The sequence below is a fragment of the Lepisosteus oculatus genome, chromosome 17 (genome assembly GCF_040954835.1).
Source record: "Lepisosteus oculatus isolate fLepOcu1 chromosome 17, fLepOcu1.hap2, whole genome shotgun sequence".
NCBI lineage: Eukaryota > Metazoa > Chordata > Actinopteri > Semionotiformes > Lepisosteidae > Lepisosteus > Lepisosteus oculatus.
In genome coordinates, this window is record NC_090712.1 from 4,707,545 (window position 1) to 4,732,431 (window position 24,887).

The 24,887-nt window shown below is 42.8% G+C and overlaps 1 protein-coding gene across 1 annotated transcript; it reads right to left on the bottom strand.

Annotated features, from left to right (window-relative positions):
- Positions 1–322: 322 nt before the first annotated feature.
- Positions 323–24,887, bottom strand: galm (galactose mutarotase). The gene is made up of 7 exons (XM_006638554.3): positions 24,391–24,887; positions 23,818–23,972; positions 17,712–17,918; positions 16,524–16,605; positions 10,066–10,216; positions 5,408–5,582; positions 323–1,074 (listed from the first exon to the last, which is right to left on the bottom strand). The coding sequence occupies exons 1-7, from the start codon at positions 24,587–24,589 to the stop codon at positions 997–999; spliced, it is 1,047 nt and encodes a 348-aa protein (XP_006638617.2). The 5' UTR covers positions 24,590–24,887; the 3' UTR covers positions 323–996.

Genomic DNA, 24,887 nt, shown 5'->3' on the forward strand with positions numbered 1-24,887 from the left:
TGGGCTGAATGTCCTCCTCTTGTTCTTAACCTTTCCTGTCTCTTTAAGATGCAAGTCCACCAACACTTTCTTACAAACCAAGTTTTAACAAGAACCTCTGACCGCCCCTTCTATTGTTTTTGCACTTAATTTTCAGGATTTGATGTTGCATACATGCATTCAAAAATGCAAAGTTTGAAGTACAATATAAAAACTGCAACCTTTTTGCACTATGAATATTAAAATATTACAATGATTTCAGTGCGTTTTCTCATGTGAAATTACTCTGCTGTTACAAAAATCACATCAGTGCTGTGGAGTCAAAAATTCACATTCTAAAAGCTCAGCATTCAAGTCTAGACGACTGAGTTTAATGGGTAGAGAAGAGACAGGGACCAATATAGCTATTCATAAAAATACAAGCAGAGAGCACATTGTGGTGCCTTAATTTTTAGGAACCACCAGACAATTTCTGACTGTTCTATTACTTTTAATATCCTCATTAATTTAAATTCCCTAGTGCGTGAAATGACACTAATAAGACACCACTGAAATAAGACACTTTGGGTATAAGAATCACTGTCCTAGACAATGCTCATGTAGTGGGAAGTGAAAAAAACATTCTCACTTCCCTTTAAAAGCATTCCTGTCAAGAAATAGCTGAAAGTACATGAAACTTTCAGAAAGCTAGTAAGCCCCATATCAACATTCAGTCAGCGCGTCTGCTTTCTGGTCTCATCATATGCCCCAGCAGACTTGTTTTCCCCCCGAAACCTCTTCAACCCCTTTTAGTGTGCATACTGTAAAATAATTGTGAATGACAAGAAACCAAGAAACTGAATTTAAAAAAAATCAATTGAAAAAAATCACTTGCATTAATGGTACCTGTTCTATGTGCAGCTTTTGTTGGCTAGCTGGATTAAGAACGGCAGATGTTTCCATTATGGTCGCTAAGTGCGCTGCAGACTCGAGCCGGAGTGCCCCTCCCCGCCCGCGGGCACTCTTCCAGTGCAGTCTTCAGCCAACGGAGAACCTGAAGAGTGTGGTGTGACTGTACTCCTCTCCGGGCCTCAGCAGGGCATCGGGGAAATGGGGCTGTTAAAAAACAAAAACGGGTCAAACGCTCGAAACGGAACTGAGCCAACGCTATTCCTGCCTTGGTTAGGATGGAGTAAAGCATCCCAGACTTCCTGAGCAGTGGGAAGAGCTGAAGTGCCGCCATTGCACACATGTGAGCCTGAACTACAGGCCTGTGGCCCTCCTGTAACATGTATTTGAAAATCACACTGTCCTTCCCCAGTGGTGTCTTAATTCCATTCCATTAGCTTGGAACTAGGTGGAGGTGGTTTTTCCAAAAATGTTGCAGCAGAGTGAAACAAGCTCCCCATCCATGTTGCTGAAGCCGATATCCTAGCTATTTTCCAAGGAACAGCGGGATGGGATCCTGGAGTCCATTAGCCACTATAACCAAACGGGTAGGTGGTCGGAATGACCTGCTCTCGTTTGTAACCTTCCCAACGGTTTTCATAAAAAAATAAAAAGGAACTTCCTAAAAAACGCTATCCCAGAGGGCAGTAAAATAAGGCATATTGCAATAGAGGTACTATTTTTGTTTTTTTTAATCTATACATGAGCTCTACAAAAAAGTACCTCTAAGCATGAAAATGTTTTCTGCTAGGTACTGGCAATCACAGAAACCGAGCTAGAGGAGCTTTGAAGTTTGAGACAATGAGTAACAAACCCCTTTTTCCAGAAGAGGTATCATTTAACACCATCATCCAGGTGGGGCTGCACATTGGTGGTGGTGGAGGGGAGTCCCCATTACCTGTAAAGCGCTTTGAGTGGAGTGTCCAGAAAAACGCTATATAAGTGTAAGCAATTATTATAATAATTATTACTTCTCTGCCACCCATTTCTCAAACTCTCATGCAGACGGCAAAGGTGACATCTAGGGCTGCTGGCAGTCTGTGCTATTTAATTTATTCAAACAGTATAAAACACAAGTGTTGTCTAGGCCACCTAACTGCACACCTCTGTGGCTCTTGCTTAAGTGTTTTCCAGTGAATTATCGTATACTCATTGCAATCGCTTCAGAGAATTGTGTAACATTTATCTTTTTCCCCAGCATCGATGTGATGGGAGATTTACAAGAGTTCTTCCCAGGATTTTTTGTTCTGGAACAATTTACATGTGGAATGACTTAAAGCAATTAAAGATGAAAACAAAAAAGTCACAGGACACTCAAGATATTTGTGGAACGAGAAATAATTGGATAAAGGGCTGTAAAGAAGCTGGCTGTATCTTTAAACCCTAAATCTTATGTACTTTCTGACAATGAATTTCCTGTTTATTTTGCTGTGACACATGGCACTAAGACGCAGAGACTGAAATACAGGTTTCACCTCAGCAGCATTTTGAGGAACAGTTTTTGTGTCACATATAGGGACTACCCAGTGGTTTGATATGAATGCAAATTGAAGTGCTTCGCAATCTTTCATTTGCTCTGCTTGCTTTGTTCCTGACCTTAATCCAATGCAAATTGCAATCAAGCTGTAGGAGACTTTCAACCACGTGCGCTCAGACTATTAGAAATGGCGCCCACATAACGCTGGCTTCTGGGAACACCAAGGGTATCATTACAGAGCTGCAAATTGCCAGCCATTAACAGTACAGAAGTAAAAATTGTGTGTCATTAAGCTGCCACACATTCCAAGGCAAGCATGTTATAGTTTTACCCAGGATTCACTTCCTCTGACAAAATGTACAATAACCAGCTCAGACTGCAGCTGAAATAGCACACTATTTAGGTATCATATTCATTATTTTGTACCATTAGCGTACTAATCAGAATCAATTAGTAACATTTTTTAAATACCTTAATGATCTAAAGCCCTAAACTTGTCGCATTTTAACATGTATCACAATAAAACTGAAAAAAACCCATATATTACTGAAACACAAAACAGCATACAGCAATTTTAATTAAATTCAAATTAATTTTCACAGCCAATTCATACAGCAGTCACATGCACACCTCTGCAAAAGCCACACAAAATTAACTGCAGAATTAGACAATTAATGTGTTTTTTTACTTCAAATGGCAAATAGTTGTGGCCAGAGAGACTGGATACCATTACCCACAAACAGCAAAAATATCAATAATAAGAATCACTGAATTAGAGCTATTATCTACAGCCCATAAGCCTTAATGACATTTAGCTTTCTTATATTTTAATATTCATTACTTTTAACTAAATTATTTACATTTTATTACTCCAGCAGTAGAATATTCTCTGTCTTATATTTAATCAATGTAAAAAAAGCTCAATGTCAAAGACCCACACAAAATACAAAATGAATGACTGACTTCAAGAATAACCCCCCTTTGAAAGCAGGCGATTTTTAAATCCTGTCCAATGGCCTACATCTGTATTTAAAAGGTGTGCTGTAAAGAAAGACGTACACTAAAGCGAAGTGTACATCTTACCTGCCTATTATTAAGAAACGAAAGCACTTTCATAAGAAACAAAACCCCTTTTAGAAACATGACTTTTAGCTCTGCTTACAAATGTGCAGCTTGCAAAGACTGCACCAGTTTGTTTCTGCACTGACAATCCAGGCGTTCCTACTTTCACGTCTCATGGTGGTTTCACTGAAAAAAGGCTGTTTTTTTTTTAAAAGATCAAGCACCTGCAACGACAAGCAAAGAGATGGAAACACTGCTGGTAAATGTTCTGGTGAGTTTTTCTATATAAAAAAAACTACCAGGAGCAAGCATGTCTCACTTCTTAATAAAGTAAGACTTTGCACAGAGTAAACGCCAAATTTCTTCACATTATGAATAAGCCAACCGTCACAAGCCTGGCTCTTCTGCTTAACCTAACTTCGTCTCCCTTCCAGCATTCCTGCCCCGAAAGCCCCCCTCCTCTGCAGTCAGGGGGGGCCGGGGCGAGACGCAGCCAAAGGAAACAGAGCGCGTCTGAAACAAACCCACCTGCGCTGGAGGAATGACACTTTTCTAACTAACACTAGCATGTCGTCTCCGTTGCCCCCGGCAGGTGTTTGTTTTAACCCTGAGCTACGAGGAGGAGGGACAGGACAGGGCCACAGTGCAGACACAGGTGCCAGTGAGCTAGGAGGGCAGTTCGTTCCCCAGAGGACTCCAGGTCTCCTCGCCGTACCCGTCCCCAGCAACCAACTCTACCGAGAACAGCCTAGACCTCTAGAAATAACCCTGAGCTACAACTCCACAAGGACACAGGGACACAAGCTGCAACAAACTGTGTCCTCTACACAAGAGTATCACATGGATGAGTATGTATCTGCATGCAGCCTGCAAAACACTGGAAAAAGGCAAAGCCTGTTTACGTTATTTCTTCAGGTTCCAAACATAACCCAATATCATGAGCTAGAATTACACCAATATATACCATTTTAAAAAAAGACAATGAAAACTGTATTAAGGTACGTATTTAACTATATTTTTCGGAGACACTGAAATCCGATGTTTAGGGCCAGTGTCAGGATGGGCCATTAGCCACTGAAGCCTTAAACACATTCAGTCCTCACCCCTTCACCTCCAAACCACTTACTTCCTGGAGCATTAACAGTCTGATCCCCTGAGCAGGGAGGCACCCGCATCTTCTTGCCTCGAAAAACAAACGAAAACAACGAAACCCCACTCTCCCGCTCACCTGCCCGTGGGTGGCGCTGTCCTCCTGTGCGCTGAGCTGAAGCTGCTGGCACTGCGTGGTTCGGGAATCGATTTCCATGTTCCCACTACCTGATTTCAAAGTTTGCCTTCCAGCAATGTACAACAGCAGCTGAATAACTCTCCTACTAGTATGATTTTATAAAAAAGGGAGTATAATGTATGTATATATAAAAGTAAAGTGATAGTATAAGGTTAGTATACGGTTTATAAGGTAGGATAACTGTAGTATAAGGTAATGTTAAAAACTACAACGTGAATAGTGAAACATTCACACAGTCTCCCGGTGCACCAAGGCGGTGCAGAAATTCTTGCTCCACCACTGGCCCAGATGCAGATCTGGCCACCCGGCAGCTCCTGACCCAGGCCCTGGCATGAAAACCGCACACGCACTGTATGCGTGATCTGGGATCGTCTTTCCTTGGCCATTGACTCCTGACCCACCAGTGCCCACTCGTGTGTCGTGGCCCCCTGCAGGACGCACACACCCTGTCTCGCCGCCCCACGGAGAGCAGGTCTCGCCCCACAGTCCCAGCAGGCCTCCTGACCTTCAGGTCCGAAGGATTAAGCTCCACTTGCTCTCAATGCACTCTTTAGCCAGGGGTACACTTGGTCGGGAGACGAACAGATGGAATGACCGACGCTCTGGCGAGGAATGAGCGCTCACGGAGTTGGGGGGAGGCGGTGGGGGGCCGCAGAGGCGCTTGTCCACTTTACCTGGTTGACGGCGTCCGGCCAGTTCTGCGTCTCCAGGCAGAAGGCCGAGTGTCTGGGGTACGTCGCCGCCGCCTTGCCCCTCAGAGAGCCGTCCAGGAAATTGGCGGTGTAGAGCTGCACTCCGGGCTGCGAGGTGTGTACGTCCAGCACGCGCCCGCTCCCGGGGTGGGTCACCCTGCGCGACAGGGGGCGCGACACGTCAGACCGCCCGGCCCGTGGCCCCGGGACCCCTGGAGCGGACAGGCTGGCCTCGACTCGGGCAGGAGCCCAGGCCACAGATCGCTGCAGAAGCTCTGGGCATCTGTGCAAATCCCACCCCCGACTGAGTTCGGACCCCAGCTGCACCGGCTTGTGCCCGTTTCCTGCGTGGGCGTGTTCATTCTGCTGCTGGAGAGGTGGTGGTCTTGCACTCACACCTCCTCTCCATACCTAGCGAGTAACAGGCATGACACCCAGCCAGCTGCCAGCTAGGGCACTGCTTATAAGCTCAAAATCCTGAAATGTGACATCAACTCATTATTCCAAAATTCAAGTTCATTGTCATCTCTGAGTCAATATTTTTTAGGCTTGTCTAGAGTAGATTACAGATTAATGTTATCAGGAGAGTCTGGCCTTCCTGAAAGCACCTCTCAGTTCATTCTCTTGACTCTTAACTTCAAGATGTTCCAGTTGAGGTGCCTTTGAGCCTTTCACAGACTGCCCTGAAGCAGCCGATGTCAGTGACCCTTTGGGGAGTTGCCTGCTGGAAGCAGGACAGCACTCGGATCTTTGTTTGAGCCTTCATGACCTCCAGCCTCCAGCCTAAAAATAAAAATCCCATTCTGCAACAGCAGCAAGGGAACACTGAATAATGAAATGGTGGGTCTTGACCGCACTTATTCATAACAGGCTCATTAATGACCTATAGCAGATTCTCCATCATATATTATACACCAGGAAACACAAGATGCCCAGTTTATGTTAATGTTTAATCATCGCCTTAGACCTGGAGACATGTCAAAGAAAAAACATACTATCAACCCACTCCCCAGGAAGCAGGAAGCTGTGCCAAATGCAGGAATTAACCATAACCAAGTGCCATGGGCACAGACCCATGATGCCAACTGCAGCACAAGCTCGAAAGAAATAAAACACACAATTCTATTTCAGCGCTGGTTTCCTATCGGTGTGAAGGCAGGCAAAAGGTGTTCCGCGCACTTAAAATCGACCGTTTAAAGATCAAGCATGTTTGTCGCGGGACTCGGGGCTGCGCTGTTCCACCTGCTTTCATGCCCACAAAGCGGTGCACTTCCTCGCCGAGCAGCGCCGAGACAACAAGCGCTCACACACACGGCGAGTACGGCCACTGTCTGGATGAATGAGACGGCGACCTCGTGAACTCTCCGACTGAGGCACAGGAGCCTGCTCCACACAGCCGGGCGCACGAGGGCTTACTAAGTTTCCTCGGTTTAATTTAACCGCACGCATTTCATGAAGGCCCGCCTGCTCCCTGCTACTGCTCTCTCTAGCCCCTTTTATGAGTCAATTTTAGTTGAGCAATTTTTAATTTCCTTCGGGGAAAAAAAAAGCTAACGATTCGAACTTTCAAACCGATGCAAAAAAGCTACTAGTAACAACCACAGGAGGCTAGTGTGGAATGGTGCAATGAGAAAAAGCCTCAGTATAACCCAGCATTTAAAATTAATCTATTTCACAGGTTTTTAAGAGAGATAAGTTTGCAAGACACTGCAGAGTCAGGTCTGTAAGTCACTAAGATGTGAATACTACCATTGCATAAGCACCAAAACTGCAAAACAGTGTTAAAACCAAAGATAAACCACATTAAGATTTAATTTAAAAGACTTCAGCTGAAGTCCACCAGGATAACTTGTATTTCTCATTTTTACAATATATTTTTTTTAACAATCAACAATAAAGCAAAAATGCCATTAATTATTAAATTAAAATCTATCTGTTCGATGTCTCTTTAAATGTTTCACACGTAAATGTACACAGAACAGACTCTGAGCAACGAAAGGTGAGAAAGTTCTGAGAGATACATGCTTGCAGCAGAGCACCAAGCACAAAGGAGAGCTGACAAAAACACACCAGTATCTGGTTACATGACCTGGTGCATCAGGGAGAAACACGGACTATTCCACTGTGTGCAGCTCCTCTTTTAACCTACACAAGGCAGACGAAAACTGATAAACAAATGAGATCACTTTAACATTTCATCTAGCAAAGGCACTGTGAGAAAAAAAAAAGTCACACTCGACAACCAGCATCTGATGCCCCCACCATTATATTTTTAATTCTTACCTTTTACTGCTATGAGAGGGAAAAAAAATTTGCACACACTGTCTCAGGTTATATTTTTGAACTGTGGCTTTACGTTTCTATAAACGTCAAGCACATGGCCTGTCTCAAAATACTCAAAACTGAAAAGAAAACCACAAATAGCGGATAAAAATCTATTTTTAAGCACCTTGAAAAACTGTCATACATTTTTAATGTCTTTAAACTTGAAAATTATTTGAGGGACAACAACTTGTAAAAATCCCTTTGCATGGAAAATACTCCTGCACATACAAGAACTGCACATGAACTTACAAAAACACAGACAGTGATGAATGTAACCACACGAAAGTTTGAAAGACAAGCTGGAAACCTGGTGGCGTGTCAGCCAATGAGAGGGTTTGTGAAAGTAGGGCCCAGATTCAGATAAAACTGAGCAGCGCTGTTCCCTTTTTAGAAACTCGGTCTAACGGGCGGTAACTGACCCAGCCAGCCTGCATCTCAGAGGACGTGTGAGAGCATCTCTCCATCTCCAGATAGACAAGACCCAAAAAAGATATTGACAACTGCAAACTGGAGAAAACTTTCTGTAAACAAACTGTTTTTAATTGATAAAATTCGTCCTCTTCACCGCTGTTAGGACCTCCTGCCTCTGGTGCAGGAATTATATTGTCGTTAAAACAATGCGGAGACCAAGGTCACATTTCCAGACAGGGAAAACCTTAAAATTCAGCTAAAAAATCAAGGCAAATAAACTTGTGCGCCTTCCTGTAGTGATACTGCAGGGCAGTGAAATTGCCCCCACACCCCATTATAATTGGCCTGAGGGTGGGCCTGCTTCAACATTCTGATGATAAAACTGCTTTCCTTTACCTTTTAAAGGGGAACTGCAGCACTATTTTTATAGACCGGTGGTCAGAAAGAATAAGCATTGATGAGTGCATTTCAAACCACAATAAAAGTAAAATACAAGTAAAACCTCCAATTGACATCACAAAATACCCAGATGTGCATGGCGCCATTCTCTACGATTCCAAACGAGGCAACAAAATGTCCAGTGAGGTGAAGTGGCCTTATTACATAGGCCTGTGATTACAGTACGTCTCTTTTAATCCAACAGAAATATTGCTCTCGACCTCCAGACGGTTTTGCAGACAAAAACTCACTACTTGTTAACTCTGCATGCAGATCACGTTGGAACATCTCTGCAGTGATAGGTCTGCTGAATGACCTGTACTTATGCCCTTTTACATTGCATAACATGTGTCATACAGTGACTAGTGAGCAGGAAGGGTCGCTTCACATCGTAATTCATGGGAACTCTTGCTCTCGCCAGTGGAGTGACCAGGGGTTTGCGACTCAGAATTTTCACAAAGTTCACAACTTTGTGCTTAATTCAAAACTTAAACACAATAAATGTATTTTGTTACTGAGATGTAATAACTTGTCTCAGTAATTGGGACCACAGTTCCCTCTTAAATCTGCTGAGGACAACTCTGTTGATAACGCTGGCTGCCTACCAGCGCAGCATTTCAGTTTGCATTTATTAGGAGAGAGCCCTTTCAGAAATACAGAGTAACGGGGCCTGAAGGAGTTTATTCAGGTCCCACCCCAGTGCTCTGGCCTGGTTCTGGGATTGCTAGTGACAAGAACACTAGATAAAAAATAATACATTCAAGGAGTTATTAGCTAGTAAAGCCTTCTCCTCTGTGAAGCAGAAAGTTTTTTGCCTCTCTGTTCCTACAGTGTCACAAAGAGAAATGGATCACTCAGTCGCAGAAGCTGCTGATAAGCCGTTGATAAACGGCAATTTTTATCATCAGATGAACTGGAGGTCTGTGCAACACAACAGTCCCAACAGAGACCATCACATTCTAACCATTCTTCTGCCTTCTTTCGCTCAGTGTTTGAAAGGCTTACGACTGACGCATAAAGCAGTCATTCTGTCTTTCTGGGCATTCACAGAAAATGAAAGTGTGCACTCAGAAAAACCAAAAAAACAAGAAATTCAAGCCACTTATCAGACTGAATGTTAAAAGACTCTTAAAATGAATAAGTAAATATAAAATGAAAATCTGACTATTAACTATGTGTCACAAAGTAGGACTGAACAATTTCATACAGTGTAAGCACAGCTAATAATGTTGCACCAATCTGTTTTAATGATTGCAGAGACTTTCTGGTCACAGTGGGAGTCCCGACACATCTCCAGACATGTCATGTTTTAGTTCTATCCTCTTTCGCCAGCACCTCTTTTTGTGTCTCTTATGGGGTCACTTATTGTGAATTAACACTGCTGGAGACACCCGCAAAAGCCGCTGTGAGGACAACTAACAGCTATTAGAAAGTCTCCCGTGAACGGCGATGGGGTTTTCACTGACCTTGCGCAATGACGCACCAACCATGGATCCCCAGGAGACGACAAGCAGAAGTTGTGGTCAAAGCCGGGGTCAGCCAGCTCCTTCAGACGCTGTCCAATCAGCACTGGTTTCCTGAGGTCAAAGAGTGAGTCCTGTACTGGAGCGATCTCCCCTGAGGAACACAAAGGAAATGGCCAAAGCCATGAAGCTGACGTCTTGTTATTTTGCTTCAGGCCACAACATGTTTCAGGGGGTTAGGCTTAAACTCATACAAGTAATTCAAGCATCTTTACTCTCAGAATAATAGTTTCTACTAGGGCGACGTGGACATCTCGCATGCCTGTTGAGAAAAGTTAAACGCAGTCTGCAATGATCATCACACAAACCCATTTTAAAAAACGACCTCAGTGACTAATCATGCACTTTGCAATGACGGCAGCAGTTTGTTTGTTTTTTTTTGCAGCGCGACAATGCAAAAAAATTCAAGGGTTTCTTTAATTCTCATAAAGTTGCAACCTTGCTGATAATAATAATCACTCCGTTGTCTTGGCGAGGGGTTAAAATGTTTTTCTAATTCAGTACTTGCTACACCCACTCTCCATAACCTCCAAATCACCCTCCAGCTCTTCGATTACGTCAGACTGACTAGAAACACAGTTCTCAACTTATTCAAAGCAGGTTTTCCATTGCCAAAACAAACAGAATGGTGGGACTTGTTTTTTACAGCCTATATACTGTGGGTTGCATTCGTCTATGGAGCATCAAAAAAAACTCATCATTTACAAACGGCAACAAAGCCCAAGACTGTTTTTTTTTGCAGCAGGTGAGCTGACTTTGGTCATCAGAGTAATGAGTGCGTCTGTCGTCACAAGCGATATGGGGGCTCGGGCGCAAGGAGGGCATCTATGGCGCATTCTCAAAAGCCGAGCAGCTTGAAGACGTGTGCTGTCCAACTGGAATGCTGTCAAATCAGGGTGATCCCACAGGAGGGGAAACAAGTGAGGTCGCCAGATCCTCACTCCCGGACAATTAGCATACTGATCTGCGCCCCATTCACCAATGCCCATTAAGGTGGTCTACGCTCAACACTGATTCCTGGGTACAGAGGATATGTCTCCACTGTCGCCAAGTCTGCAAGAGGGGACTTATTTCAGCCCCCCACCTATCAGTAGCATGAAGGTGTCACCGTCTCGACACCTTCATGCTACAACAGGAAGCATGTGACTTCCTTTCTGGGTTTTTCTTTCTTCATTTTCACGTAACAGGTTATACCACCTCACCAGCGAGGTGCTTAAGTGCAAACTCAGATTCTCGAAGGATCAACTTATCCACACGACACCAACAACATTTCATTTCTTAAATCAAAACTACACAGCACCTGTGAGAAGACATTTGCACTGATAGGATGGGCTGTGAGTAAGATATCCGGTGTGGGGACATGTCGCTATACAAACTGTGAATTATCACTGAAGCTGCAAAACTGCAGCAGCTCCATCTTCAGCATTTTATCCTCTTTTGTGCTTTGAACTGAGGGGCGAATGTGTAGAACCAAGCAACTTACCAACTCTTTAAAGTGCCACTTAACCTCAGTGGTCAGCATTGCTACCTCACAGTGCTCGGGCCCTGGGTTCAATTCTGGACCTGGGGTGCTGTCTGTGTGGAAATTTTATGTTCTCCCCATGTTCATGTGTGCGTTCAGTCCAAAGACAGCGGTAACTGGTAGGTTAATTGGCTTCTGGGAAAACTGGCCCTGGCGTGAGTGTGCGTGTTTGCCCTGCGATTGAGTGGTGTCCTGTACAGGGTGTACCCCACTTTGCTGCCTGGGATAGGCTCCAGGCCACTGTGACCCTGAACTGGATAACCGGTTATTGAACATGATGTGATACGCCATGCCATTTAACTTGTCAAATCTATTGTATCTGTGCTAGGAGGCACCCACCCCTCTGTCCTTAGACAAGGCATTAAGCCATCACTCAGAAGCTGTAACAGATGGAATGGTAAGTTAGAACAATAAATAAATAGGCCAATAACAGACAATCAATGAAAATCCATAGAAGATGAGCTGACACAGGGAGAATGTTTAACAGCAGTGACAATCCATCTTCTCAAGAGTCCTTTTAGTGTGCTTTAATGAGTTCAGCTTGTTTTCTTATTGAAATCAGAGGCACAAATATCACCCATTGTAAATCCTTTAGCAAAAATAGGACACAGTAGGACACAGCAAACTGTTGTTACAATTACTTGTCCAAATTTCTCTTTGACATTGATTTATTTTTCTAAATGACAGTCATTCAGCGATTATGGCTAAAAAGGCCCACTACAGTGCACAAAACAAACACATGTCATATATTTTATGCAAATCCCCTTTTCTTAAGTTGTTTATTTTAAGGAGTACACTGATTTATCTTGATTTCCTCCCTAGTATTGAGAGCTAAGAGCTTTTGTAAATTTGCATTAAGATAAAAGTATCAAAGCTACAACTCCTGTTATAGCCGTTAACAATGGTGACTCAGTGAGGAAGTGCCTGCCTGATTCGTTATAAGTAAGGACAGTGCAGGCAATTCCCTATCCAAGCTGTGAAAATGCACCAAACAAAATCTGTGAAAAATGAAAAACAAACATGCCTTCCGCACAACCAGTGTTCTAGACCTAGAACAGTCAAATATCTGCCCAACAAAATCATTCCTGTGCATGACCTTGGTGCAACCAGTCATTTAATTATATAATTAAACTAATTATATCAATGAAAGCAATGAAACAGTTGGTAGCACATATTCCGTACTGGAAAGGACTAAAATGCCTGATACTGTATTTGCAACACCCAATACCTGGGCACTGGACAGGGATGGGTAGCACACCAGGGAGCCTCACAGGACAGGTAGGACACCTGCAGTCCCTCAGGGACAGATACAACACCTGGGAGCCTCACCGGGACAGGTAGGACACCTGCAGTCCCTCAGGGACAGATACAACAACTGGGAGCCACACAGAGACAGGTAGGACACCTGCAGTCCCTCAGGGACAGATACAACAACTGGGAGCCACACAGAGACAGGTAGGACACCTGCAGTCCCTCAGGGACAGATACAACAACTGGGAGCCACACAGAGACAGGCAGGACACCTGTAGTCCCTCAGGGATGGATACAACACCTGGGAGCCACATGGGGTCGGGTAGGACACCCAAGAGCTTGCAGTGCTTGCAGAGAGAGCCATACCGCTCCTTCAACTATTTCCAGAAATCAGAAATCAGAATTTTGGGTATTGGTGTTATTTCATCTTTACTAAATTGTCTGAAATGATAGTTTAATTAGCACATAGTCAACATAGTTTGCACTAATTCAGTTCCACAAAAGTGTCCAAGAATGAGCTGAAAGAGACACAACAGACAAAACAAAACGTTGAGCTCAAAAAGCCCTTTTCACTCCAATTCCATCCTCCTGTGACATTTTCAACCCGAGGATGTGAAATTGGTGCAGTTTTTCAAAAGCTCAGGGTGCAGCGAGAAATGGAGTAATTTCATACTTTTGAGCTGGCGCAGTTGAGTCATGGTTTGCTGCACTGAAAAATTATTGTTGAATCAAAAACAAAGCTTCTTGCGCTACATTTAAGAAGGGTTAATAAATGAATCACAGTTTTCCAACACATTTATTTTCTGTGCTCTTGGTCTGAGGGGTCTGTCATCCCATGGTGCACCCAGAGCTCCAAATAATTTCTTTGGATTTAACAGACTGCTGAAAAACAGCAAGATTTTAACTTCAGCCAGTTCATCCAATTCTTCCTTACAGAATACAATCAATAGGTGTGTGCTTTACTTCAAAAAATCTAAATGCCTACTATGTTAGTTATTTGTACTGTATTGTTCCTTACAAAACTTATACTTTATTTTTAATTCTACAGGTTCAGACTCCCTCTAGTATGAATTAAATAAATCTGGTGTTGAAGGGTGAAAAGGTGAAAATAATGAATATGTGCCTGTGTTACAAAAGTAGTTCATATGTTAGTATATCTTGTATATATACTATACTAAACATATACTTTATTTTATATAGGAACAAATAATAGGTTTATTCTATGCTGAAACATTGTGTTTTCTTTCTTCTTTTTTTCAGCATGGAATAAACCTATTACTTGCAGACCTGTGTTACACAAGGGTTTGTATACAGCATGTCTGCGTGCAGTGAAGCCTCTCTTGCGCAAGCACACTTCCTTCTGAAATGCGGTTGCAAACTGGACATGAAAAAAAGCGTTGTGGCTCAAAAAGGGTCAGTCACGGCTAAAGATATTGGCCGATTCTGACTCAGTAACCCTTTCCAATTACTTAATGCAATGACAGAGTGGGCTTTGTGTGAGACCCACCTCACCTGGGAGGGGTAACAATAAATCCGAGAAACTGTGTGAATGCCAACCCAACAGGCTTTCTTGAAGCACTACTATTTTAACCAAAACAATGGGTAAGTGACATGTACAAAGACACCACAAGCGTGTAAAAAAAAAACGCAAAACAGAACAAAATATTCGGCAGCTCAGTCCCGTGACACGTGTTTTTAAAGTTTCTGAGCTCTCAAAAAAACCACAGTTTCCGTTCAAGTGCAAGGCTCAGTGCTTCCATGGTGATTGAGCAAGTCGCGGGGTTGAGATAATTCACCTGTCTGACAAACACTGTTACAGTTTATCGTCCCAGTCTGCTGCACGAGTGCTCAGGCTGTTATTTACGTAATGTTGTTAACAATAGGAGCACAGCGTTTCATATTCAGACATACTGAATTTCATTACCACAATAAAACGTACCTGCATCTGTCTATCTGTATCAGATTTAGAAAGACACTTAGTTTTGGCAGGGGCGAATTCCAGAGCCAATTTCAAAAGCAGCGGACTCAAGCCAGCACCGAATGGGTTGCCAATCCATCGCAGGGCAAGCACACACACACCAGCACATGGAGACATCCACCAACCAACAGCATGTCTCGAGGAGGTGAAAAAATGTTACAAGGGCACCAGGGAGCACCCGCAAACTCCACACATAAAAAACCTCCATCCAGCATGGAATCTAGGACCATGTGTTGAAATAAAAAGTGACAAATGTCAGAGGCACCTTTTTTGGAAAAGTGGAAAAAAAACAGCTTTTCTTTCACCCATTTCTTTATCATCTCTTGTCAAGAACTGCACTACTTTGAAGCTGCTTAAAGACCGAAAGAGGATTCTGTAATAGACTGAAAAATAAATAAGTGAACCCAAATAATACGATCTAGGCAACACTCTGGAAGGAGAGGGATTTTAAATGACTTTGCCAAAGGTGTAAGCCAAGCCAACAGGTCCCAGAATCCCGGGATACATTAGTTTAAAAATGTCTAGTTTAAAAAAAGCTCTTTTTGGAGCTATCAGGGAAAACCACAGAGGAGCATTGGAAAAAAGAGTAGTTTGTGTGAAGGAGCCTAGATGGCCTCTTCTGTCAAAGCACTTGGGGACAAAGACACCGCCCTTGTGAACACTACAAAGTTTGGAAAAATTTTGTTTCAAACTGATAGTTATTACATTTTAAAAATGGTCCTTCCTGGTGCCACAGCGACTTCTCACCAAATCACGAGCATGATCTTACAAGGAAACTCAATGCAACTAACCTGTGAGAAAACCATTTGAAAAAAACAGTGTAATTTAATACACTCTACTGTGGTCAATTTTTCATACCATGGCACAATTCAGAAGTGACATGAGTCTTATCGCTTTTAATCTCACTTCTGTGTGGTTGAAACCAAATGCTACATAGACTATTTTCCATGTTTATTAAAAAAAACTGACATTTGATTTGCTCTTGACTGCTTGACAAAACAAACATTTAAAATTAGTCCATGCTGAAATGTTTATCCAGACACTTCAAAGTATAAAGTACATTTAAAGACCCATCAATGATAGTGACATGATACTCCAATCAGACTCGGGGCCTTTTTACACACTGCTTGAAACAGCAGAAAACAATTCTCTTGTAAAGCTACAGAAATCCACCTCTCTGTTCCCCATATCGCTGTTGGAATATTGTAAGTGTCTACAGAACATGAGAAATCAGAATTTTATTTCAGCTTAACTAAATTGTCTGAAATGATAGTTTAATTAGCACATCGTCAACATATTTTGCAAATGTTATTTTTTGCAGTCCAAGATGAACACTTCAGCAACCGGCAACACTGCAGTTGAATATCAAAAGAGGAATCTCAATGCTCTGAGGCTCATATCAGGCTGTAATAGGCCTCCAGAACTGTGATGTTGCCTTAAAGGGGGAATTAACAGTAGGGAAAGGTAGAGAATCTAAACCTTCTGGGAGTTAACAGTTTATAGTTCTGTTCCATCACACGTGAAAACAACAATACAACTGAAAAAAATAATCATAGTAACTGCAATTCTGGAAAATCCCAGACAGATCATTTCAGTATGTATTTTTATGGAGGCAAAAAACGTTTTTTAGTTGTGCAAATGTTCACCCACCTGTGGGGATCATTGTGTCATCCACAGGCAGGTAGGCGTCTGCTGTGATGGAGACTTCGTGGTCGTAGATATCGGGTGTGCCCTGGAACAACACGAGAACTGATTTTTTGTTACTGTGCGGAGGACTAAGAATTCGGCTGCTTCAGTATTTACTCACTTCAGTTTCAGGAAACCCGGCAGTAATGCTGCTTTATGGAAATTATTTCTAATTGACACTGCTGTTCACAAAAACACAGTTTTTCCCCAGAAACAACGTCTAAATAGAAAGGACAGTTGAGGTTAATATGGAGGTAAGAAAAAAAATGAAAGTGATTAATAAACACAGATGAAATAGTGACTGTGCATGGATGACCAACAAACAGGGGTATCTAACGCCTGTTCTGGGGGGCCAGTGTGTCTGCAAGTTTTCTCAGTCTCTTTAAAGAAATCTGCACTGGATGCAATAGAAGAAGCTGTTAAATTGATCAATTAAACCAATAATGACCAATTAAGGACAAAGATACAATGAAAACCTGCAGGCATACTGGTGTTCCAAGATCAGGGCTGGACATCTGAACATAGCTGTCCCCTTGTTAAAAAAAAGAGGACACCTGACAGTGAAATTCTTACTTAGCCCACTAGAAGAGTGGATATTACATTTACATCTTGTGTTGACGTTTAAAATATTCTTATACCATGTATGACCTTTTACATTCTGCATTCAAAGAAACGTTCAGTCCTTGTCTTAAATGCAACACTTCCAGTAACAAAAGATGCTGACAGGGGCTGTGCCTGGTTTCTAAAATGCCCTTGGAAGTGTTTGTATTTCAGAGCTGAGGAATCAGAGAACACTGCGTCTGTCTGTCTGTTTGTTCCCTGGATGACAACCTATAACAAACGTATTTCAAAATGACACGGAACTGTGCTTTACACAGTCCTGGCTCACAGTGCAGGTGCACAGCTCCAGTCCCTGGGCCTCTCGGGTTAGAACACTGGCGCTTTTCCAGGGATCTATAAATCCTCAGCATCCCAAGACCAAAGAAAAAGTGTTAAATCGGTCCAATTAACCTCAGGATCAGCTCAATGAGGTTGTTAAGATCAAATTTGAAATAAAACCACCGACACTTTGGCCCCCAGGGACTGGAGTTGTGCTCCATTTATTCGCTGTGTCACAATGCAAAAAAAAAAAGTAAATATTAAACCTCTTACGTGGCCTGCCAGGTTAAAGTAGGAATGGTTGGTCAGGTTGACGGGGGTGGTCTTGCTGGTCTCCGCCTTGTAATGAATGGACAGCACTTCCCCTTCCAGGACATAGGTCACTGAAGCTCTCAGCTCCCCAGGGTAGCCCTCATCGCCATCTGGACTGGTCAGGCAGAACCGCACGCCGCTCAGAAGGACTTCGGAAGTCCAGATGGCCTGCAAAGAAGTGATCCATTGGGAGCCATGCGGAGGAATGCTGACAGGAGCCCACAGACACAAACAACTGGCCTCAAAAGCCTTTGTAATGGTAAGTGAAATATTAAGACAAAACGAACAGTATACAAGTACAGTTAGAATGGTGAATAAACGTCTAAAGGGCACCGTTAGGAGAGAACCAGTCAGAAAGGCACAAAAAGAAAATAACAAGAGAGGCCTGTGAAACCAGGAGACAAAAGGTGGCATGAACTACTGTCATTCAGTAAAATATTTAAAAATATGCAAACTACTCAAGGTCAAAGCTGTTAAAATTGACCCTCTGCTGCCTAAAAAAAAACACAAACAAATGAGATGCCGAGAAGGAAATAATTCTGGGTCCGTCTCTCGGTTTCAGGTGTTAATCCTGCTCCTACCTGACAAGGCCATATGGAACTGGTGAGTGAAACATCTGCTTCAACTACAAAAAACAACACTTTCAGATGCCTCCAGTGCTGACGTTCTGGCTTTGTTCGCCAGGAATAAAATCAATCAGTATCTACAGAGACGGACAGGTTTCAGACTGCCTAGAGAGCAGCTGCATTGGAACAAAAAAAATATTCTCCAAGCATGAATGCAAACATTTTCCTCCTTATAGCAACCAGCTGTCCCTAAAGAGGTTGTGGTAGCCTAAAGTTATAACTCCTACTTGCAGAACTAATCCTATTGTAGGAGATAGTGTTACAGGTGCCAAAATATCCAATCCTGCCAACTGCTCAAAGGAACAGACAAAGAGAAGTTCCAGTGCCTACAAAAACAAGGATAACTGGCCTGAAACACAGTGTAGACAAACGCCTACAGCTGGTGCTTTTAGTTCTGAGACAACTAGGCACAACTGCATACCTCTCCCAATTCTAATTTCGATACTTAAGTTCAACTGCTTGGTTTACATACAGGACACATTCGCCTGCAGGTCACAGTGTTGAGGAGAATTCACTCTATACTATGCAAAGCCAACATCCGCATTAAGAGGAATGGATTTAATTGCTTAACTAGGAGACATCATGATATGACAAATGTGTGAAATTCAAAAGGTCAAAGAATTCTGGTGAAAAAATGAATTGAAACAAAGTACAAAACTTGCCAAAGTTAAAGCCGTAGAGGCTTCTCAGGAGTCCCACTATTTGTTAGGGTATTTCCGCAGATTTGGTCCTCCCAAATCTTGTGGGCACGCACACAATCAAACTGGCTTGCACCTTATCTGTCTCATCCGTGTCAAACCATTTTCATAGTTCTTTTTACAGCAGCCTGAGAAAGGTCAATGTTCGTTGTGTGAAAAAAGCAATAAGGAAGCAAACCTGATTGCTGCCTTTGCTAGTTACTGTAGATAATTCTCTCCACTGGATTAGAAACTGGAAACTGACATAGAAACACAATTCAATCACAACCAAGCAGAAACACTGATTTACTATTGAGGATGGCACACTTCTGCATTCATACCACACCCAATCCTTCTTTTTAAAACACTCTGTATATTTACTCATAATCGATGCCCACTAAGATAAACCCCATTTACATGGGTTCATAAACTACAAAGAGCCCAAAGAGCACACTGTGAGAACCTTCCTACGGGTTACAGCATGGGGCACAAGCAGGACTGAGTCAGCAGATTTTACTCAAGCACACATCCCAGTGGGTGCATCGTCATCATCAGCTAGGAAGGTAGTTCCCCATCCCAGTCCAGGTGACCCTGCCGGGTTTCCTTCCTGTCCAACTTCCTTAGATAACAGAAGCCTTACTTGAGCTAAGAAGTTGCATCACTGGAACATTTGCGTGATGTTTCTAGGCACACGTTTGGGAATTTGTTTCACTTACAGTGCACAACTGTTAAAGCCCCAACGTGTTAAAGAGCTGGGAAACAAAACAGCTCAGATGAACACTGTTCATTATGACAGGAAGGTGAGCTCGGCTGCAACAAAAACCAGGACCAGGATTGGGATTAGCACTGATCTAGGATGTGGAGGAGAACTGTGGGAACCCCCCCACCACACCCACTGAAAAGGACCCAGAATACCCTTCTGCAACAGGAATGATTGGCGACGAGACGGGAATGAGAGATTATTTTTAGCCCTGCGCTAGAATAGGTTCTGAGGTTCCCAGCACATCACCATGTGGGGGGAAAAAAAAGAAAATCTGATCCAACAATCTCTGGCGTAGACCGCAGAACCGAATTTTCAAACCTGAAAAAATACGTCTTCACTAGATAGAGGCACAATTAGATGACAGGGAGCACAAATCTGGGCTGTTGTTGTGTTTGGCTTCTCTGTACTGTACAAGATCATGTGGTACAATATTATACCAATGAACACCATGGCATTGCAAATCTTATACATACCTAAACAGAAAGGGTGTTACCAGAGTTACCACAGACTAAATAAGAAAAAAAAAATGTGGTTAGACAAATGGCGTGAAATGTAATATGATATATTTGAAGACCACTTACAATATCCTCCGTACGTATTGCTTATATAATTTAAGATCTGTAGGAAAATGTACTAGCCATTATTGCCAGATACACTGAGCATGTATTACATTTGGGGACTCGCACAGTTTTTGACAGTGTCATCAACGCAGAGGCAAAATGGTTCACCAAGACCACAGAAAATGAACAACTTCCCGTTTCTGATCTTAGAAAAACCTGTGTTAATGTGAAGTAATGACGGAAGGCTCCCAGCTGTGACTAAAGCAAGTCATATGTCTGGCGGACGTTCAGCATCAGCAACAACAGTTAAACAGCATTTGCCTTGAAAAGCAGCAATGACTCACAAGTTGTTGATGTGAACAGGGCTCCTGGCCCTCAGAAAGCATGTAGTGGCTAAGAGGGTAATGTCAAGTAATGACAACTGGATTGTCACGGTGCTGTGCTATGGCGTCAGTGGCTGTTTGGGTAAAAGGTTTGTTTGAACCAGTGTATTTTAAAGACAAATTGCTTCAATTTTCTGAGTGCTTCCTTGTACCAATTCTGACTCTACTTTTGCTATGTTATTTAAATCCCCATGAACTAATCTGAATGCGAGGATTGCATCTCAAACTGGAATAAAAAAAACTCTTTCAGGACTTTGAAACACAATAATAAACCTCCTAACCACCTTCATCTCAGGCTAAAAACACTTAGATGTGTTTATGAATAGAAAAGTTTTAGTTCGACTGAAGGCCCTAACTGCTCTTCTCTGAATGTCTGTCAGAATTTTTTTCTGTCTGGACTTCCCTTCCTAAACTACACGAGTCAGGCAGCTGCATGTGAAAAGGCTGGTCTCTTACACGTTTATGTGCAGAGATTTCAGACATAGGACTATGCTCTCAAAGAAAACCTTAGGACAACATACAAAGGAAGGTTACACAGTGTGGAGCTGAATCAGTGTGCAGTAGGGAAGAGTCAAATGGAATATGTTTCATGCTGAAAATAGAAAAAATAAAAAAATAAATGTTTCATAAAACATTCTCTTTGGGATATTGACTGTGAGAAAGCACAGACAGCGTACACATAAGTACCAGATGTGGAAGACAGCAGTAGGCTGGCCCATTGAAGGTGCTTGTCAAATCAAGTTATTTATTCACCAGTCATGGCTGAGGCCTTTATGGACTTCAATCCATGCTTTAGTTGATATACTGAAGGGTGCTATTTGCAGATCCATTAGAACACTTTATTGGGCTTTCAATTGATTTCAACATAATTATTTTCAAGAGAACATCAAGGTCCCAAAGCTAAATTGTAATGAGTTACGGCAGAACAAAAGTACAAACAAAACTGCACGAATTGATCAGCAGGATCTATTGAGAGATGACAAGAGGCAGGAAGGACTGAGGAATCGCAAAGCCAGGACCAATTCAGCATGACTTCACATCAGCTCAGAAAAAAACGAGATGTAGGTTTGAGACTTGCACTAAACCAGGAAGGCTTTGTTCCTTCCAAGCTTGTAAACCGCATTCAAGGGAGCTGACGACTCCTAATAGCTTCTATTAGAAAGTTTTGAAACCATCTTCTTAAAAAAACTAATTTGGTCATTTCCCCTTCAACTGACATGATGACAAAACGTTTCAATGAACCAAGAGTTGTGTGCGCTTTAATTCTGGGGACTTTATACAAACAGGTGCAGCTGGATCTGGATGAGCTCATCTCTTTTTCGAGGAAAGAACAGGATTCTTTAACAAGGAACACCCAAGTAACTCCTAAAGGAAACAACTGCAAAAGGCGAAGCACATCCAGACCTTCATCTGCAATGACCACAGTCTTCCATATGAAATACAAAGGATCTTGGTGGGGGTTTTACATTCTTCCTCTGCATTTTAAATATGAGCTGAAAACCTACGAGAGCCGTATTTGATGCACTTGGCTTGGTGTGGTTCTCCCGATGAGACGAAAGCTACAGTAGCAAAGATTACGTCACTCGAGCAAAACTCATTCAGGGAGACTCCATTCCAATAGTGCTTCCTCTAGTCAACCTGGACAAATTGTTGCCCACATGCGGAGATAATCCCGGGTTTGATCTGCCTGTTCTTCCTTTGTCCCTCCCCATTTTCTCATTTGTTAAAGGTGAATTCAGAGCCACCAGAGACACAGGCTGGATTAAAACACATCACTCCATTTAGAGGCGTAGGTACTATCCTGATAGGGGGCACACAAACATCTTCTCTTCGGGTACATTTGCTTCCATGTTACTGTACTTTTGAATAACACAAAAGAAAGGCATAGCAAACCTGCAAATGCAGGACAGTACACACCCCCAGAAGCAAGAATGACACTGAAAACACTCACAGCACTGACTCGTTTAACGAAATTCACATCATGAGTCAAAGTTTCGTTAATAGCAGGCATGAGCCCTAAGTGAAGACGAGCTTTAATAGAACGCAAGTGAGACTCGTTTCTGTAAATTCACAACTTTCCACACGCAGCGTACGGTTCAGATGCCCTGGCACTCTCAGGTTTAATCAGATCAAGTACCGAACTGAGAGGTGGATTGAATTAGTAACCACCGAAGCAACCCAATAGATCTCCCGGACCTCTGTGAATCATAGAAGATCTCTGTCAATCTCTACCTTCATGATTTTCTTTTTTGTTTCAGTTTAAAAGTTAAGAAGCATCATAAAATTGCTCTTACTCCTAACTCCCTCTTTCCGTGACACATACAAAACTCGTGTAGGTAGCCTGCGAAGGAACACGGCTGTCATGGAGGGACATGTCCTCCGTCCACGACTCTCTTGGAACTCAAACGCAGAAAAAGAGACAGAGTATCAGATAGGTGCTGTTCCTTTGCTAATCAGCCATCGTGACCCCGGTTCAGTCTGCATCTGCTGTCATTGACTGATCCTTCTGAAAGGCTCCCAGTCAAACCTCTGCTAGGGGTTTCACCCATCCCGGCAGGAGCTACAAGACTGTCCAGGACTTTCTGACACCACCCAAATAATGAACATGCAAGCTGCTGTTGACCCCACCAGTACACTGATGCATAATTAGAATACCGAAGTCTGTGGTTTTCCATCATTGGCTCACTGGGCACATAATGTCAACTGCAATTGAAATAGTGAGCAGACAGGTTAGTTCATAGGAGTCCCCCCTGGCTCAGGACTTTGACACGCTTCTGAGCCATCTGCTTATTCATTTTCAGAGGGCAGAGTGTTTTGGCCGCCAGTGAATACCATGATTACAGAAGGCGAAGTGCATGAAGACATCGTGGAGAGTGTTACGCTGACTGTAGTTCTGCGCAAACCGACTGGGAGAACAGAACTGTGAGGATATCAGGAGGAAGAGAGGCGGAACATCCCACAGCAGTCTGTACACAGGCTGGTCAGGTCCACATGTCAAATCTGAACCTTCTGTGCTTTAAGCAGGGCTAACACAATAAAATGTTTTAGACTGCTTTACCTTGTTGAAGCCTTTCAGTCCTCCATGCAGAGAGTTGGGCCCATTATTAATGGCCAGCTGATAATCCTTTCCATCAACAGTGAATTTTCCTTTGGCAATCCTATTGGCTACCCGACCCACAACAGCTCCAAAGCACGCAGGATTGGACAAGTATCCTACAAGAAAGAAACATTTCAGGGAGTGTTTAGAGCGGTAAAGCTGAGATCCAGATAGTGTCCAAGCACGACCAATAACTGCCTGGACGGCTTTCATCTCCCAACACCTCACTACCAATCGTGTTTTAAAGTGAAGATTCCTCCTGAGGTACAACACCGGCACACATACAGTAACACCAGCTTTCACTGACCTAATAAAGACGCTTTCGCAGAATTTACAATGTATTTAAATACAAATAAGAACAAGCCTGCTAGAAGCGTGTTATCGCACACTTCACAATGAAAATCTCCGGCAGTCCACCCCAGACTTGTCAGCGGATTTTAACGATGGATGATTCTCATTCTGCATAAAACAATCACTTTCATTGCACAGTGATGTGGATCTTGGCATGACAAAAATGCATGAAACAGAACCTACCTTCCAGATTATCGAAACCCAGAACGATGTCATCAAATTCCCCTCTTTTATTTTTCGTCTTCAAAGATGTAATAATGCAACCCAGAGATATAACTTCCAGTGTCACGTCCTGGGATTTTAATTGAAATTTATCCACGCTTCCTTGCCCTGGTACAACGCCAAACTCTGTTTTTGTTACTTCCGTCTGAGGAGCTGCCATATTCGAAGCGTTTTGGTCAACAGTAATCAATGTGTATCTTGCACAAATCTGGAAGTTTAACAAGCATGCACCCTCAACTGTTCGTTGACAAAAGTTTTCTGACGCTCGGGTATACAAAGCTAGACTACGTTAAATTAAGCACAAATCTAATTCTGAAAAAGAAACTTGTAGTTTCGTGTATTACCTTAATGTATTTGCTATTGATTAATTAAACCCCCACGGGCAGCTGTTCCACACGACATGTTTTAGTCTTATTTACATCATCAGCAGGCGACAGCTGGTGTGTTTTGCAGAGCAA

Bases quoted from the DNA above. Each gene is read 5' to 3' on its own strand.
- galm (XM_006638554.3), bottom strand. From the start codon at position 24,589: ATGGCAGCTCCTCAGACGGAAGTAACAAAAACAGAGTTTGGCGTTGTA. The intron at 23,973-24,390 runs GTAGGTTCTGTT...TCTTTCTTGTAG, and splicing joins GGGTTTCGATAATCTGGAAG to GATACTTGTCCAATCCTGCG. The intron at 1,075-5,407 runs GTAAAGTGGACA...GTTTTTTAACAG, and splicing joins GGCCGGACGCCGTCAACCAG to CCCCATTTCCCCGATGCCCT.